We start from the raw sequence: 18,085 nt of genomic DNA on the forward strand, positions 1-18,085 counted from the left end.
CTGATGGATTTCATGGGTTAGGCAATACTCAAGAAAAAAGTTCAACCTTCTTTGCTACCTTCTTTCACAGTCACTCTGGGTATCACCAGATGCCTCTCACTTTAGCCTATGCCTTAGTACTGCCATGGTCACCTTCTGGTGCATATCTAAATCCTTCCTAATTCTCCATTTGTCCTTTCATTTACCACAGATGATAAATGTGCTCTCTCCATCCTGATGGTTCTCCTGTAGGTTCTCCCTGTACTAGCATTGCCGAAGCCTGCTGCACATATATTATTACATTTTACTCAATTCCTTGAGTAACACTAACTCAACAATTATTCTTAACTTGGATTGGATTCTTTGCTTTGAAGTTGCTTTACATTATTTTAGACCTGAAAATTTGTGTTTCTTTCAATTAGTTGGCCTAAAAGATCTTGCCTCACATAAATCTTTCATGTTCTTCATACTTGTCATTTCTAAGACATGCCTGTCATATTTTTCATGTAGATACAATTGTTATCAGGTGATATAATTTTCTATCTGCTGGTGGATGGCTGCCCATCTACCTCAGAATCGTATTCAGTTTCCTCATCCAGGTTCCCCTCTGCAGCAACGCTTGTGGAAATACCAGAGAGCAGGTCTCTGTGCTGTGTCATGCTGGTTGCTCAAATCTTCCCCAGGCAGCTTGTCTCCTTGTCATTCATCAGTCTGGATTCATCTGTTCTCTTGTGGCTTCTACTTAGCCCTTATGCTTTTTGTGCCAGGAGTTGTCTTTTGCAAAATTTTGTAGAAAGGGATTCATGGCAAGAAGGTGAATTCAACAACAATAAAAACAATTAATAATAAATGATCCTGCAATTCTGCAGCATCAGCCAGGTGCTTTCTGATTTACTGGTTATTTGCTTGGAAATTTGAACAAGTATGAAACTATTGCAGCTGCTACTTCGGTCTGGAACAAAGGCTCACAAGGTCTTGTTCTCACAGCAAGCAATTAAGTTAGTGCCATGAGCAGCGATGTCTCTTCTGTGTTTCTTTTCCTCACTTCATGTAGAACCACCAGAAGGACTTAAAATAACTTTCACTGCCTGGAATTAATTTGATTCATATTTTTCTCCTGTAAGTATGCTGTTTTATATGCGTATTTTGTACAAGCATTTAGAGTACGTGACTTAAGCAGTACAGTGAAAACATAAAGATCGTGTCATTGGACAAGCACTTAATGCCAGTGTAGCTCTTTGTTGTGTACTGAATACAAATCAGTTGTTTCAAGAAAAGAGCAGAACTAACCAGTTCACAGAATTATGTGACTTAAAAGGTTTCCTTTCTGATTATTTCATGTCAGTGCTGCTGTCGATCTGTTCCTTCTTGAAAAATGCCCGTCACTAAGCGAAGAGTGGTCTCTGCCTGCAGCCTCCGCTGCAAGTGGTGCTGGTGGTGGTGGGACACTGCTGTGTCACTGCAGGGGGTGCAGCTCCCTGAGGCTTCTGCAAAAGTGCCAGAAAGTGATACAGAGAAGGTTCTCTCATGTAGGCACGGTCTCTGTGGACATATGCTGAGATTCCCTGGAGAAAACTGATGTGTTGAAATGTTTGAACACAGACACTGCTTTGGAGAATTACTTTCTGTGTTGGAACTGACAGACATGACTGCTGTGAACCTGAAAGTGGACTGAAAGGAGGAGTGTAAAGACAGTCCAAGGGTTATGTGTTGAGAATATAAGTTCAAAAACATTGTTCTGCACTGTAGTGTTCTGGTTGGGGTTTTTTTGTTCTTTTGGTTTGGTTTCTTTTTGACAGGACCATAGACTTTTGGACAAGTATGCTTGCGTGTTTAATTCTCTCAGACTTTTTCAGTAATTTCTTTTTACCCTGCTGCTTTCCAGAATTTAATGTATTTCAGCATGTATTTTGCTTGTAGTGCTACACACCTAGTAACTTAGTTTCCTTTCTGTTGTATTTTCATGAATTACGTTTAAGGTAACAGTACAGTTGTTTTATCCTGATACTCGTCTTCCCTATTGCTAAAATCACGTTGATAATTGTGGCTAATAACAACTTGGAAGAAGCTTATCTTTACACTAAGTATTCTACGTGGGTCCTAGAAGAACAAATTAGAAAAGGAGAAGCTTAAGGTCTAGTTCTGAGACATATTCATTGTAATTGAAATGCAAATACATTAAAGCAAAAGGTCTTTGAGTAGATTTAGAACTCACCAATTTCAATGAGTTTTGTGTTTTCAGTGCTTCTGAACCGTGCTTGTGGCAGGAGCCATTTCCAGCACAAATTGCTTTGCTATAGTTACACAGAAATTTGAATGTCAGAATATATGTATCAGTGTCTGCTAGTTTGGAACACAGGCTTACCCATTCACTGACTATAAAATGTGGGGCATTTAGGAATGCCAAGAAAGAAAATTAAGTATTCTCATGTGCCTTATGTGAGAGCTCTGGTAAAAGTAAGATTCTGCTGGCTAAACTAGGCAGGCTGTATTATTTAAGATCTTGGATGGCTTAAAAAGAAATAAAGAATGACTGGATGAAATTGAACCTTGGTGTGACTGCTAGTGATTGGGAATGGTGAATAGTTGAAGATGAAGCTAAGGGTTACCTGTCCCTTCTAGTGAAAACCAGGAATTAAATTCTCTGAAGTGGTGTGGAAAGCAGGAGCTGTTGCCGACTCCTTCCAGAGCCCAGAGATCAGTGAGATTGTCTTAGTGCAAGGACTGTGTCTGGCTGACTAACCTGGGACCGTGGTTTCCCCAGTTCTTGGCTGCCAGCCTTTCTGGCCAGAGCCATGGAACACTGATGCACCTTCGATGGTATGGAGGGTAGCTGTGAGTTTTGGCATGGCTTGGACAGCTGTGTCTGTCAGAGCAGCATGTAGTTTGCTCCACTGGCTCCCAGTCAGTTTTCAGTATAGGCTAGGGCTTTTGTCTTGATCTTCAAAGCAACTGTTGGATCAAACACCCTAGCAACATCAAAGGCTGTATTTCATTTTTGAACTGTCAGAATAGCTGTATTCCTCTGGGGCAATGTAGATGATGAAATACCAGAGCAATCATTCATCAGCTGAGGACATTGTGGTGGGTTGGGGGTACAAGCTATCAAAAAAACCCAAACCTGCGAGGTGATCAGGAGAATCCAGAGTAAAATGTTTTAAAGGAGCTGCTGTAAAACCTCTCTGTGTATATAAATGGGTTCCATCATAAACATGATACAACTTCTGTTTTCATCTGAAAAATTATTGTCAAAAAGAAGAAAATTAAGAAAATTGGAATGCTGTCAGATCTTACAAGGTATTTTATTTTTAAATACCCTTTTATATGAGCCATAATATGCTAAACTTTTTAAAGTTGTGTACCTGTGTTGGGTAACCTCCCAGCAGTATTTAGAACTTACCTTTTCTTGGCATTACAATCACAAGCACCACTTACTGGGAGAGGCCATAGTAGCAAAAACTGACGGGTGACACAGCTCAAAAAGGACTGAATATTGTGTAAGTGTGGCTCCTGATGGACTCAAATTAAGTGTGATCAAATTCTAAACTAACCTTAAAAGTTTTGTTTCCAGCTAATTGGAAATATTCCCCCACTGTGCTTTGTAAAGCACTATGGACAGAACTGATTGTGCCTAAGAAATTATTTCTCCCCTCTCAACCTGGTTGAGAAACTGATAAATTGCTTAAAGGGTTGAACATAAAAAGTGCAACTCTAGACAATTTAGTTGCAGGAAAAAACCCTATTACATTAGATATAAATTCAGTACCATAATAAATATATATTTTAGAAATGAAATCTTGGTAAGTACAACTTTTTTTAATGTATGTTCAGGTTTTCACAGTATTTTTTTCAGTTCTCCCTTTTTTTCCCTTCTGATGGTAGTCAGATAATTACCACCTGAGTGCCTAATGCCTGGTAGAAATGAGACATCATTCTGTTTTTTGGAACATTTGAGTCCCTTGAGTGTCTCAGGTACATCAGTTTCTTCATTTTAAGTTTCTCTTAGCCTGCCTAACTCATTTACTTGAGCTCCACCAGCCATTCAGACCTCTTTAGGAGGAGAGGAAGATGTCATTATGTCTTGTAGCAAAGACAGAAGTTGAATTAGAGGTATTCTGTTGATCAACATGGCAAAAGCTCTAGAGGAGCCTGCCACGTCTTTGTCAGTAGGTGTATGTTTTCAAAATGACTGCAGTAAGGTCAAATGTGATTGTTGTTGACTTGGTACAATGTGGAATGTTGAAGGCAAGAAGGTTTCCAAAAGTTCCAGCACAGAAATTTTGCTGAATTTTTCTAAAATGTTGAGTTTGCATAAGAAGAATCTCTTTATGCCTCAGAGGGAGGCTGTGTGAATGCAAAAATTTGCATTCAGTGTCATGTTCAAACTGAAAGTACTTGTATGGGTTTCTGTGGAACTGGAATTACAAAGCACAAGGGCTGGTGTGGTACAAAGAGAGAGCCTGTCATCCCTGAGCAGAGTGAAAAGATGATTGCCACCAAATCCAGTTCTCCTGGCCAGCCTGATTTGATGTCTTCAATGTCAAGCGTGGCATGTTTCCTTCCACAGTTGAACTTTACAGTAAATACACACTCCAAAGTATAGACATAAAGTACAGGCCGTCAAAATCTGTTCTTCTAATCTCTTTGGATGGCAATTGCCTTAGGACAAGTCTAATCCTGAGTCTGTAAATTGCATCCTATTTGTATGTGAAGAATTTTTACACATGTCATTTTGAACTATGATTTTACTTCTTTTCTCCAGCTCTTGTGGTGAGTAATGTGAAGTCACAAGATTTCTTCTTCCTGACTGGCTGATATAAATTTGAAGTGAGAGAGGAAAAATAATGAGTTTCTGTTCTTCAGCTTTGGATGATAAATGTTCCTGCTCAGGTTCTTAATACTTTCAGGGTCTTAGAAATATTTTAATGAATATGTAAGCAGTGATACTTGTAAGAAATACAACCTCATGATTCCTGATGAATGAAAGAGGCATCTTTGCCAATTATTTCTTTTGCTATAGCAAGCATTATGTTTAACACTTCTCTGCGTATTTTCTCCTGGAAAAAATTAATATGAATATGTAATGAAAGTGAAGGTTTGGTCTGTGTGTCATAATGGAGAATATGAATGAATAGCCCAAGTCTTAAAAGATGACTGCCAGGAGATGTTAGTATTACAAACTCTGTTGCATGGTGTCACTCGTACATATTAAAAAATACATTGTTCCATACAACAGCTTTGAATGCTACTTCTCTTTTTCTCTTCTTTTTAAATATAAGATTGGTATGTACTAGCTGTATTGAAAGAATAGGTGCAATTGGAAGGACAAGTAAAGAGCAAATATTTAATGTTGTGAGAAATTAAAATAAGCTATAATTTAATGCAGAATGATTTTCAAATAAGAAAATTCATTAGCAGAAAGGTGACCTTCAAAATGTTTTCTGTGGAGTTAATAATGCTCTGTAATATTGTGCTAAGAGATGAGCTTGAAGATGGTTTTTTTGTAAGCAAAAACCCTGCAGAACCAAAACCAACTTTCTTGTGAAGTGCTACCTGAAGTTACTGAGAACCAACATGCTTTTCTGTCAGTGTTGTCACCTTAGGAAGCTTATAGTGTTGAAGAGTCTGATGATGCTTTTAGTCATTTTATACACCCAGCTATATAATTACCTTTACTGGTATTTAAAGTAGTAAAGAACAAAATGTGTGTTCAGTATGTTTTTCCTCTGCCTTCTGATTGCAAATCTAGCTTTTATGCCTTTCTTCTGCTTGCTTTCAGTACACTGCAGAAGTGTCACTGGTCAAGCAAGAATGGACTCTTGCAGTGGTGACTAATCTTACCCTTCACCATCTCATTGCCTTTCACTCACTCTATATGCAGATATAAAAGAGACCATTGGTATGGTTTCTATTTGGCTTCTTTAAAAAAAAAATTAAATTTATTTTTATTGCAAGAAGGTAGGTGCACATAAAGACTGGTCTTTAAAAACATGGTGATAGAAATGGTGAAAAATCAAAACAAAAATTAACTTTAAATATATAATGATGTGAAGTTATTCATAGAATGAAAGATCATTTAAATGAGTACTGTTTTAGAAACTCAGCTGTATGCATGTTGATTAGATATATAAACAAAAGGTAGCAATGTCTTTAATTATAGTTTCCTGGAATTTGTCTTTGCTTTCCAGCATAAATATGCATGGATCTAGTGTTGCTTAGAAATGCCTATGAGCTTTCCATCTGCATTTTGGTGTGCATATACAATTGCATATGCCCTCCAGCCTGGTTTTTTCATGCCTACTAGAAAAAATTTACAACAGTGGTGCCATCAGTTGAGGATTAAGTGAAGCAGAACCTACTGTATCTGCAAAATTAGCCAGCTTTTTTGTATTATCCAGTACTTTTATGGAGAAGCATCTTCTGTGCTCTCTTTGTTAAGGAATTAGTGAGGCAGTGCCACACCCTGGGGAAACTAGCCAATGCCACCAGCCTGTCCTGAGACATGCTGTAGGGACAGGGGGAAGCTTGAGCCCCAGAGAGGAGGGGTGAGGGAGGGAAGATACCTGAAGAACATGTATCTCTTGTAGAGGATGGTTGAAACTCCCTTAGAGCAGTTAATTTAGCTTAAGCAGCTTCTTGGTTTTTAACTGAAAGAACACCCAGATGAGTTTTAAATCAGAGTATTTCATTAAATTCACCTAACAGCAGTGATTTATGTGTCCACATGTGATTATCTCTTTGCCAGTGTGTTTCTGAGGGACAGTAAAGCTGCATATTGCTTAGACGCTTGCTCTCAGATGGCTGTTGATTAGTTGCTGCCCAGATCTCTCCTAGATTTGGTAGATTTAAGATTTCAATATTGCAAGGTAGAATTTGAACATAAATCCTTGTGCTTCCTTTTTTAATAATGTTTCTTCAACCTTTAATAAACAGCCTTGGAGAAGAGCACTGATGATGACAGAAATTATTCTCTTTTCCTGGCTGTAATACTGGTGGTTTTTGACTGCATTTGAGGGCAATGGTTTCTGTTACAGCCTCCCTATTAATGGGGTTGTGACGAGTAACATGGACTTGTTTGCTTGTCTTGTAACTCTCCATTTGTCACCTGACAGGTTGAAGAGGAAACAGTGGCCTTTCTTGCTCACAGTGGAAGTGAGGAAGAGTTTGATCCAAGCACTCTCCCAGATCCTGATAAATATAAAGACTCTGATGAAGAACAGGATTCAGAAAGTGAAGACAGCTATAGGTATGCACCATCTTCCATGTTCATTTAAAAATGTTGATGTTTTTTATAAACTGTTTTGTTTACATGTTAGGAATTCATCTTAGTCCTCTTTCTCACGGTACTTAGTATAAGTTTTAAAAGTTTGTGTGTTGGGTGCTGAACAGAAATCTGAGCTAAAGGCTATTATTTTCTTCTGTGAAGTTATATGAAAAAGATTTTTGAGTCAGTGTTGAAGGGATCTTGGTGAGACTGTTTCACGTGCAAAAATGTTGACTAATACCCTGGAGGTTTCACGTGTTTCCATGGCAGATTGATCCTGTCTGGATGCCCGGTGCCCACCAAAGCCACTCTTTCACTCTGTCACTGCCATCCTCAGCTGAGAGAGAAATGTAATGAAAGGCTTGGGGGTCAAGATAACACCAGGAGAGATCCCTCACCAGCTACTGTCATGGGAGAAGCAGACTTCACTTGGGAAAAAATGAATTTTTTTATTACTGATCACATGACAGTAGGGTAATGAGAAATAAACCCGGATCTTAAAACACTCCCCACATCTCTCTTCTTCCCAGGATTAACTTAAAATTTTTTCTACATCCTCAGCAGCACTGAAGGATGGGGAATGGAGGTTGCAGTCTGTTCATCATGTTTTGTTTCTGCCACTCCTCAGGGGAGGATCCTTTCCCTGCTGCCATGTGGGGTCTCTCTTCCACTTCCACAATCTTCTTCAACTCTTTCCTGTGGGCTGCAGTTCTTCATGAACTATTCCAATGTGGGTCCCTTCCATGGCCTACAGTCATTCAGGAACAGGTTCCTCCAGCATGGGCTCACAAATCCTGCCAGCAAACGTTGAATGTTCTCCAGCATGGGCTCCTCTCTCCACGGGGCCGCAGGGGCTTCCCAAGGGGTCACAGCCTCCTGGGGTTCCATGGGCTGCAGGGGCACAGCTGTCTCACCATGGGCTGGACTACGGGCTGTGGGGAAATCTCTGCTCTGGCACCTGGAGCACCTCCTGCCCCTCCTTCTGCACTGATCTTGGTGTCTACAGGGCTGTTTCTCTCACATGTTCTCACTCCTCTCTCTGGCTGCAGTTGCTGTTGTGCTGTTTTTTCTCCCTTCTTAACTATCTTATCTCAGAGGCACTCTCACTATCACTGGTAGGCTCAGCCTTGACCAGTGGTGGGTTTGTCCTGTTTCAGAAATGCATTTCTCTTCTGTCACATTGCAGGTTCTTTCAGTGTGGAAGGAAAAATGTGGAAGTAATTTGAGGATTTGGATGATCTCTTTGCACCTGTGCTGTATTAAATAAATTTGTGCATGGTAAAACTTGATAAGTTCTATGATTCAGTATTGCTCAGACTCTTCAATGCTCAAATGAAGTGGACTCTTGAGTTTGAAGTAAATATATAATAATTTAATTTAAGACAGTATTTATAACTGTATGAACCGGAAGATTTTGTTTCATGTAGTTTAATAGAAAAGCACAGGGTGAGAATCAGGATCTGTAGTTGATGCCAGCAAAATATGGGAAGATGAAGGGATACTGCATGCAGTCCTGCGTGGTTTACCGCAACAAGAAGGCTGCTTGTGTGTTTCTGACAAACAGTGTATCGTGTAACAGGTTGAGAAGGATGATTTTGACACTTAAATGGGAGCATAGGTTTTTATTTTGCTCTCTTCCAGATGTCTAAGTTCATAAAGCTTTTGCTTGTCACATCTGAATCAGGTAAATCCTAGGGACTCAATTGTCCTTACCCATGTGTCACTGAATGTTGTGGAGTCAGTATGCAGGACTGGGTGTGGGACATGGATTTAAGGACTGGATAGCCCTTAAGTTAACAGGCTAGTGGTCGTGTCCCCTGGAGCCTATTCACCAGTGTGTGTCAATAGAACTGACAAGGATGGGGAAGTGCATTGCTTTTTCTGAGCAGCAGTAAATCGCTCCTTCTTTGTGCGAGGGGGAGTATATATTCATACATCATGTTTTGTATTGATCTTTTCCTCAGAATGTCAGCTAGACTCAAGATTAGCTGCGCTTTAAGAATAAAAGTTGACAGAGATGGACGGATTTTTGGCAGTGGTAATAAGTGCAGACTTCTGTTGAATCAGTGGCTGATCTGGCCCCCCTGGAGTCAGGGCACGTGCTCTTAAGGAGAGCTAGGACTCAAAGAAGGTCAAGGTCCTTGGTCATTTTCCCTTCCTGTGGAGTAGATTAGGAAAGAAAGAATGTACACCAAAGGAAAGCAGGCAGGTTTCCTTTGTGTATCTCTAGACATACCGACACTGAGCATCAAAGCTGACTTTGGAGCTGGAGAACAGACCACTACACATGTTAAAAAAATGTGGTTTCATCAACGGTGCTTACTGGAAACAGTCTTTGGCCTGTCCTACTGCACCAAAATACACTGAGACATTGCCCAGAAGAGGTTTAGTTGGCACCATCCGAAGTCGCAGCAGTTGTGGACACCATGGCCAAATCCATTTAGCCTGTAACAACATGACTGATAACTCCTTGGGCAGGCTGTGACCAGAACAGGATCATCCATCACATGCTGCACTGTCACCAGAGTCATCAATGGCTCTGCATTCCAACACACCCTGCTCCTGCTCCTAAGTCAGCTTTGATGCTCAGTGTAGGTATGTCTGGTGAGGTGCTCTGAGCACCCTGTAGAATGTTTTTGAGAATGAGCAAGATACAGTGAAGGAAATTAATTTGGGGCTTGATTGTTAAATCAATGCTCATGCCTCATGCATCTTTCTTGAAATTGCTATTGCATTGTATGATGAGCTGCATTTGGGGCTGGAAAATATTGACCTAATGATTTTAACAAAAACAAATCAGCTGAGAGTAGCAGACAGTGAAATTAGGCTTTGAGATTAGAAATCACAACTCTATTCTGTTTTATATTTCCAAAATCCAGAGATTTCGCTCAAAGTGTTGGATTAAAATAGAAATATGTTGGGCTACACTAGCTGCTCCTTGCTTTAAGGGGGGAAAAATGCTTCTAAAAGGTATAATTCACAGTAAGTATGTGAGACCTAGGGTATCTTCCTTCAACAGTCTTTAAAAATAGACCAACTGTCCATGGTTTCAGAAGTCAAAACCATTGTTAATATTCTCTCTGTCCTCCCACAGATTTTTTTTTAATCTGGGGGAGCTGTACAAATTATGAGTTAAATTTGCCTTTGCATAAAATTCCCTTCCAGCCATACCTCTACAAGCAGAGTAATTAATGACTTCAAGCATGTAATATGAGATTAATTTTTGTATATCTAGCAACATTCATCATATTTGGTTTAAGGCTATCAAATGTAAGTTGTTAATGAAGTGAAAAATCTAAGAATATAGAACAGAGTGAAAGAAAAGCAGCTGGATTTCTTAAATATTCATTTTGCAGTCAGATTGAGTTTTTGGTATTTCTAATTCCTCAACCTCTTTAAATAAAAAATGCTGAGGAAGAACAAAGTTCCGATTGACCTCATCATTACCTTCTTTAAATCTTTAACGAGTGTGACTGATCACATTACCTCCTAGACCAGCATGGAAAAGATCTTGGATGTGAGGAGAAATATCTTAGTTCTGGTAGTTTTGTTTGTGACTTTATGGACAGTCACCAGGCGACAAGTATGCAAGTTAGTAGTCAGTGCTACTTTGTTGTGTGCCTCCTTTATTTATGAAAATTATGGGCAAATTGCAGTTTCTTGCAGCTTCTTACAGCAGGATGCTGATGTTGACCTCCTGAGTTCTAGGTCATTCTTGTTGAGGTTGACATTACATTGTATTTTGAGGTGATTCATCAGCAAATCATGGTGCTCCTTCTAACGTGGATTATTCAGGTCATATCTGTGACTTTGTGTAGGCCAGAACTTAATGCTGTGATGGCCAGAAAAGCACCATAGGGGAGACATTATAAAAGGTCTCAATTTAAAAGCCTTGGTCATTCTGATGAGCTGCAAAATTGGTCATTGAGATATTGAATTGCTCTTGATAGAGGCTTATATGTTCAGCTGTAGAGATATTTTGATTTATAGCAGTGGAATGGCCAGTAAGGGAATCATAGAATCATTTAGGTTAAAAGGACATTTTAGCACTGCCAAGTCCCACTAAACCACGTCCTTGAGTGGCAAATCTACACGTCTTTTAAATACCTCCAGGGATGGTGACTTCACCACCTCCCTGGGCAACCTGTTCCAGGGCTTGGCAACAAGTCTTTTGATGAAGAAATATTTCCTGTCATCCAGTCTAAACCTCCACTGGTGCAACTTGAAGCTACTTCCTCCTGTCTCTGTCAGTTGTTACTTTGGAGAAGAGACTGGCCCCCACCTGGCTACAGCCTCCTTTCAGGCAGTTCTAGAGAGTTCTAGGTCCCCTCTGAGCCTCCTTTTCTCCAGGCTAAACACCCCCAGCTCCCTCAGCTGCTCCTCACAGGACTTGTGCTCCAGACCCTTCCCCAGCTCCGGTGCCCTTCTCTGGACACGCTCCAGCCCCTCAATGTCTTTCTGGCAGTGAGGGGCCCAGAACTGAACACAGGATTGGAGGTGTGGCCTCAGCAGTGCCGAGTACAGGGGGACGGTCACTGCCCTGGTCCTGCTGGCCACACCACTGCTGATCCAGGCCAGGATGCCATTGGCCTTCTTGGCCACACACTGGATCATGCTTAGCCACTGTAGATCAGCACTCCCCGGTCCTTTTCTGCTGGGCAGCTTCCCAGTCACTGCCCCATCTTGTAGCACTGCCCGGGGTTGTTGTGACTCAAGTGCAGGACCCAACATTGGCCTTGTTGAACCTCATAGAGGTTCCTCTGCTCATCAATCCAGCCTGTCCAGATCCAGAAAATAACTCAGTGCAATATATTTTAATTACCATTTCTATGTGCTGTAGCATTCTGACAGCAAGTAAGGAAGAAGCTGCACTGGGCTTTATGGAAGGGGCTGCAGTAATTAATCTTCATTAGGATTGCTGCCATGGCCTTGTGAATTAAAATTTATTACATGGAAAAAGTTTTGGGCACAGCATGTTTGATTAGCAAAATGCCAATATTTACGGGATAAATTATTCCTAACTTTTCTGAACTGTATTTTACTAGGAGATTCATTCATTATTCCTGTACATTTCTTTGGGAAAGAGCTTGTGGGCTTTATTGCAGCCTGCAAACTTGCCTCATGGCCTGTAGTTCAGTGGCAAGGGCGGTTTGTTTCCAGAGGAGTGGTGGTAAACCTAGGCTCCAAAGCATTCTCTGATAAATGTTAAGTGAAGCAGAGCCTGTCTGGAGATCTTGCAGGACCACGTTGTTTAAACAACAGCAACTTGGCTGTGTGACTGCGCATTTCAAATGGCTCATTCTCAAGCATTTAAAATCTAAACCCTATGGCTTGTTAAGACATTGCTTAAAGCCCAGAAGCGAGCTAAATATTAACAATTAAAGCTTTCTATTTTTCCCTGGTATTACCTGAAAACATACTTGTGAGTTTATTTTGTAGTAGTTTAAAATTAGAGTTTCTTGGTGTATAGCAATCATGGTCATAGTTAGATCCTGTTTCCCAGATGCCATCCAGATATGCTAGTGTTTGTTTTAGGGACAGGATTCATAAACCGTGCTTTAATGTTTGAGTAATAAATATTACTTGCCAAATGATAGCATCTTACTTAGTGTTACAGCTGTGGAAATGGTGGCCACAGAAATTACTGTGCCTGTTGATAAGTTGGCTCCTCACCTGTGTAAACACAAAGTAAATCCTTTCATCAGGCAGCCTCAGACTGCATGGATTGTTCAGGCAGCTGGAAAGATAAATTTCACCAGATGGTAAAAGGAAGGAATTGTAAACCATCTGCATGTGCCACTTTTGAAATGTTGTAAGCAGAAGACAAAAAGATGCACTGGCCTTGGTTTGAATCTGAATTGGGGGTTGCTTTCTAAGTGAGTTGTTCTGCTAGAAAATAATTTACCTCAGAAGAACCCTGTTTTGGCTATTTGTGGACACTAGCTGGTAGTGCATCAGTTTGTGTGTTTGTGAGGAGTAAGGGGCCATTTATGTCCATGGAAAATGACCAACGGTAAAAAAACTGGCTCTGCAGGGTGACAGGCCTTCAGTTAATGGAGACTGAGGAGAAATTCATTTGACAGTAAGTGCAGAAGTTATTCCCATATAGCTGCTTTTGCACACTCAGTCCTTTCACATGTGCTGCTGAGAGTTCTGCCTGTTACATCTCTCCAAACAGCTAAGGAGAAGCACCCTGAATGAGCACAGGATGTCTCTGAGCATCATGATGCCACACATTTTCCGTCTTCCTTTTGAAATTGCCACTGTTGTCTTTTGTAAAATCTACAACTCTCACTGCTCCTCCAGAGTAGTACAGCCCCTTACCACCACCCAAATCAGCGCTGGTAAAAATCCATCCTGAAGGAACAGGGATGGGAGTTGGACTTGCTGCTTCAAAGGCCCCTTTCAACCCCAATCATTCTGTCTGTGGACAGTCAGTCTGTCTTCCTTCTGTACCTCAAAATTGGGAACATCTTATTGGCATGTTTCACATGATTGTCTGCTTACCTTCCTAAGCTGTTGTTATCAAATATGGTTTTGCATCTACTTTTTGTGCATCACGGAAACACAACTATTTAGCTCTCTTCATTGCTTGTTGGTTTTGCTGCTGCTGCTTCCGGTGTTACACATTCCTCTTTATTCACTTCTCCAGTTCACAGCCCAGCTGGGGTCAAATTAGTGTGAAAATGCACTTGCTAATGTGTAGGTGCATCTTCAATTTACACTGCTAATCAAGCTGCACAATCCCTCAGTACCAGTAAGAAGCAGCTTGACTCTGCGGAATCATACCACAAAACTTACAATGAAAATTAATCATAATTGTGTTCATGTGCTCTTGTTCGTGGAAAAAAGTGAGGAATCTCGCAGTTCAGTTCCCTCTGAATGTGTTTTATATTTAAATGTTTTACCTTATGGTTATCTAGGCCTATGGGCCTCTGAAACTCCAGAAGTGATTGTAATTTTTGGTATTTAAAGTCTGCTGTTTCATAACTTGTAGGTACAAATGCATAGCTTGTGAGGTTTCTGCAGTGTTTTAATTGCTAAGATGTTTTAAACTAATGTCGTAGATGAAGCATTAGTCAATTATGAATGCAAACTGGGCTTCAGAGTCCATTCAAAGGCTGGAAATAATTGGCTCTTTTGCAAACAAGCTAAAATGCTTTTATTTAATGAGGCCTTCCTTGTGCTTTTAAAGAGAACCCCTACAGTCTGTCCTGATCAAAGTGAACACCATGAAACTCCAGCCCAGACCCACAACGTCCAGTTGGAAAAGTGAGAATTCTTTATGCTTCAGTATATTTTCATATACTGTCAGTATAGCTTCAGCATTTATGGAATATCTTAAGCACTACAGAGAGAAATATGAGAGTCCTTTCCCCAGAAAAGGAATGAAATGTTGGTAGCGAGCCCTGAGAAGCCGCCCCCATGCAAATGACAGCTCAAAGCCAGCAAAGTTGCTATATCCTGTGAATTATAGGAAGAGTGAGTATTTGGAGCAGTCATCACCTATTCACGGAATCACTGAATGTTTTGGGCTGGAAGGGACCTTCTGCATTATCTAGGTCCCAATAACCCCTGCCACGGACAGGGACACCTTTCATTAGACCACATTTCTTTACGCTATTTCTGTTGGGTAGGCAGGGAAGAACAATATAAAGGCAGGGTATTTCATTTGCCTTAATTGTGGAAATGCAGGGTGTTTCTTACAGGATTTCCCTCCTTTCTCTGGGCTGTAATGAGTAGTAGGCAGGAGGTGGCATTGTTCTTCTATGGAAGGTGGGATGGACGAGAGAGGGGGGCAGGTCACACATGTGCAGCCCACCAGCACAAGGCTGTCAGATCTCGTGTAATACCTCCTTCATCTCTGTGGAGGGGCAGCCAGAAAGCACAGTGTACAAGCTGCATTGTGCTGCTGATCCCTCTCAGAGAGCATTTGGGGACTTGCTGAAAACTGCCATCTTTTGGGGTTAATGTTTGGGTTAGGCTGGTTTCCAGTGAGTGGTGAGACCAGCATTTCACAGACTGTTAACTAGTCCTATTAATGGAAAAAAATAAGGTGGGCAGCTGAACATGGTTTGAACTGGGCATTGGGTTCCTCTGCTGTGTTGACAGTATTGCCCAATTAGAGCTGTTTATTGTAACTGCTGTTTCTAATTAAGTCTCTAAACAGTATTTCTGAATGAAGCATTTCACAAGCATTGCATTTACACTTAAGTCATTGTAAAAATTATGGACAGAAAAAAATTCTTGTTTTGTAAGTAAACAAGACTTACTTTTTGTAAGTAAACTGAATTTTCTGAGTAGAAATTTGACAGATTTTAATTGAAAATCTGAATTCAGCCAACTTTTTAAGAAAAGCCCAAGCTCTGTTTCTGAAGTTCCATTTTTATTTTTGTTATATTTAAAAAAATACAAACATGGAAAGCTGAGAATGCTGTTTTGTTTCAGTTAGCTTGTTTGGATGGAATGGTCTGGGGTGTGGGGGTTTGCATTTTTCTGGGTTTTGGGTGTGAATTCTACCCTACAGTATACGACAACCAACTCTCCATAATCTGGTTCACAGATCTTAGGATAGATTTTATTAGATTAGATTGTTTAAAACTTAGATAAGAAGACTTACAGCATTTTTTCTATGTTTTGGACAAAAAACACGTGAAGATACATGAAAGCTCTGTCTTTCCTCCCATTGTTGTCACGTGGCCATGTGGTACAAGCCAGGGTTATGAAACAGATTGGCAGCTGTTTCATCCAGATTGAAGGCTGCAAAAGGCAATTCATTTAAGTCTTAAGAGAAACAGCAGAAGAAGTAGGAATTCACCAGGGAAAATTATTGGGTTTGGACTTTTCCTCTTCCCCATGGCAGAGGTGGTTAATAGCTTCCAAGGGAAATGTCTCAAAGAAGGGGAAAGAATGATCAAATGAGATAGTCCCAAATCAAAATTGTATTAAGTGTAGGATTTGCCAGTGAAATGACAGTTCTTTTATTTTTATTTTTGGTGCATATTTATTGTAAGCAAGATCTTGAGTGCATGTCAAGGTCCACTGACACATCGCTAAATCAGTTTTGTCAAGTTGTCTGTTGCTGTATTAGGCAGCAAATATTAGATAAGTCTGATAGCAATATCTTGATACACTGTAATCAATTAAGACAGAATATCCACCAGCGCCTCGGTCTGAGAGCAGCTCTAATTTAGACATTCAGAGTCCATCAGCTTCCATTGCTTCACCCTTCTGAATTGTAATTTTGTTTGCTCTTATCTTGACACAAATTTGCCTTGTTTAAAAGGAATTGTTAGATTACATGATGATACTGATTACCACAGTTGTTAAAAAGACTAATTGATTTTTTTCTGCAGTGAACTTGAGGAGAAGAGTGGAAGAAGGAAGAGGAGCAATAGCAACAATGCCACAGCAGAAGAAATGCCACTGAAAAGAAAGAAGGTGCAATTCAGCCAAGAGGAGGATCCTTATTTGCCATTAGATACTGGGCTTTCTCTGGCAGAGGATGAAGAGCTTGTACTGCATCTGCTCAACAGTCACAGCTAATTATTTTTCTGCAGGTTTTCTTCTCTGGGACATTTCCACAGTTTTGTCAGTAGTTTACAGAAAATGAATTTGGCATCTGGGCAGCTGGGTACCAGTGAATGTAGATAAATGAGTTCTACATGCAATGGGATTGCCTTAGATTGCCTCATAGATTATAGCCAGTATTTAGTTTGATTTATAAGGCTTTCTAAATGAACTTTTCAACCTAAATCCCAAGGTGTCATTTTGCAGTAGCATGTTCATAATTTTAAATCTCCCAAGTTTTGAAGCAGTTATCTTCTTTTATTTTAGCCTTGCTTTAAATGAAAACAGGATGTTCCTTTCTTGACTGTGCCAGGTTTGTTATTTTGGAAGATATATGTGTACTAAAATTTTTAAGGAAGAAATACTGTTGGCAGCTCAGATAATATTACTTAAAAATAAAGTATGTACTTTCTTCTGTGTATAAGGCACATATTTTAAAAATATTTTAATAAAAATTTCTAGATGTAAACTTAATGGTGTCTCTTTCAGCTTTGTTATGAAAGCATACATTTATCCTTCAGGTGTCATTTCTGTTATGATTCTGTCACGGATGTTATGCAATTCAGAAAACAACTTTTAGAGGCTAAAACTGAGTCTTGTATTTGAATCCCATATGAATGAGAACACACTGTCTCAGAGTTGTGTCTGTTTATTCTTTCCATATGAACATATTAAATACTTCTTTTTTTTCTTTTTTGTCAGTATCACTTTTTCCTTTTTTTTTTTTTTTTTGGTCACAGGAATCTATCAGCACCTATTCAGTACAAACCTTTCCTCCCTATACCCTATACTGTCTTAGCTCAGTTACCCAAAACTGAAAATATACTGCAAATTCTTGTCTCCAAATGTTTCTTCCACTGTTCTGCCAGCAGGCAGGGTATCATAAAAACAATATTATAGGCAGAGCACATCTGCCATCTGCTCTTTCCTGACAATGTGGAATGAGAAGAAATGACTGAGTTTCACAAACAGCTAAACATGAAAGATGGAACCTGCTTGGCAGCTGATGCACAGTGTTTGTTTAGTCTACAGTGCCACAGCGGGCCTGGAAAATGTTGTGATCTGGGACCAACATCACTGATGAATCTGTTAATGAAGAAGGATCTGCTGTGATGCTGCTGTGACTGGTGCACGTGTCCCATGTGCCGTCATGTGAATGACTGCAGTGAATGTAATGAGCAGCCTCAACAAATGCCTCTGTGCTGGGATAGCAGAGCTCCTGCTCCTGTAGCTGTGGAGGAAGGCAGAAAACTGCAGTGCAGAGAGCTCCAC

General features: G+C 40.2%; 1 protein-coding gene across 1 annotated transcript in view; it reads left to right on the top strand.

Annotated features, from left to right (window-relative positions):
- DDX10 (DEAD-box helicase 10) overlaps positions 1-17,517 on the top strand; it is a 178,229-nt gene extending 160,712 nt beyond the window's left edge. Inside the window, exons 17-18 of the mRNA XM_032099331.1 lie at positions 7,092-7,225; positions 16,600-17,517. Coding sequence (XP_031955222.1) covers positions 7,092-7,225; positions 16,600-16,789 — 324 coding nt within the window. The 3' untranslated portion in view covers positions 16,790-17,517. The remainder of the gene's footprint in view (positions 1-7,091; positions 7,226-16,599) is intronic.
- The last annotated feature ends 568 nt before the right edge of the window (positions 17,518-18,085 follow it).

Source organism: Corvus moneduloides, chromosome 2 (genome assembly GCF_009650955.1).
Source record: "Corvus moneduloides isolate bCorMon1 chromosome 2, bCorMon1.pri, whole genome shotgun sequence".
Classification (NCBI taxonomy): Eukaryota; Metazoa; Chordata; class Aves; order Passeriformes; family Corvidae; genus Corvus; species Corvus moneduloides.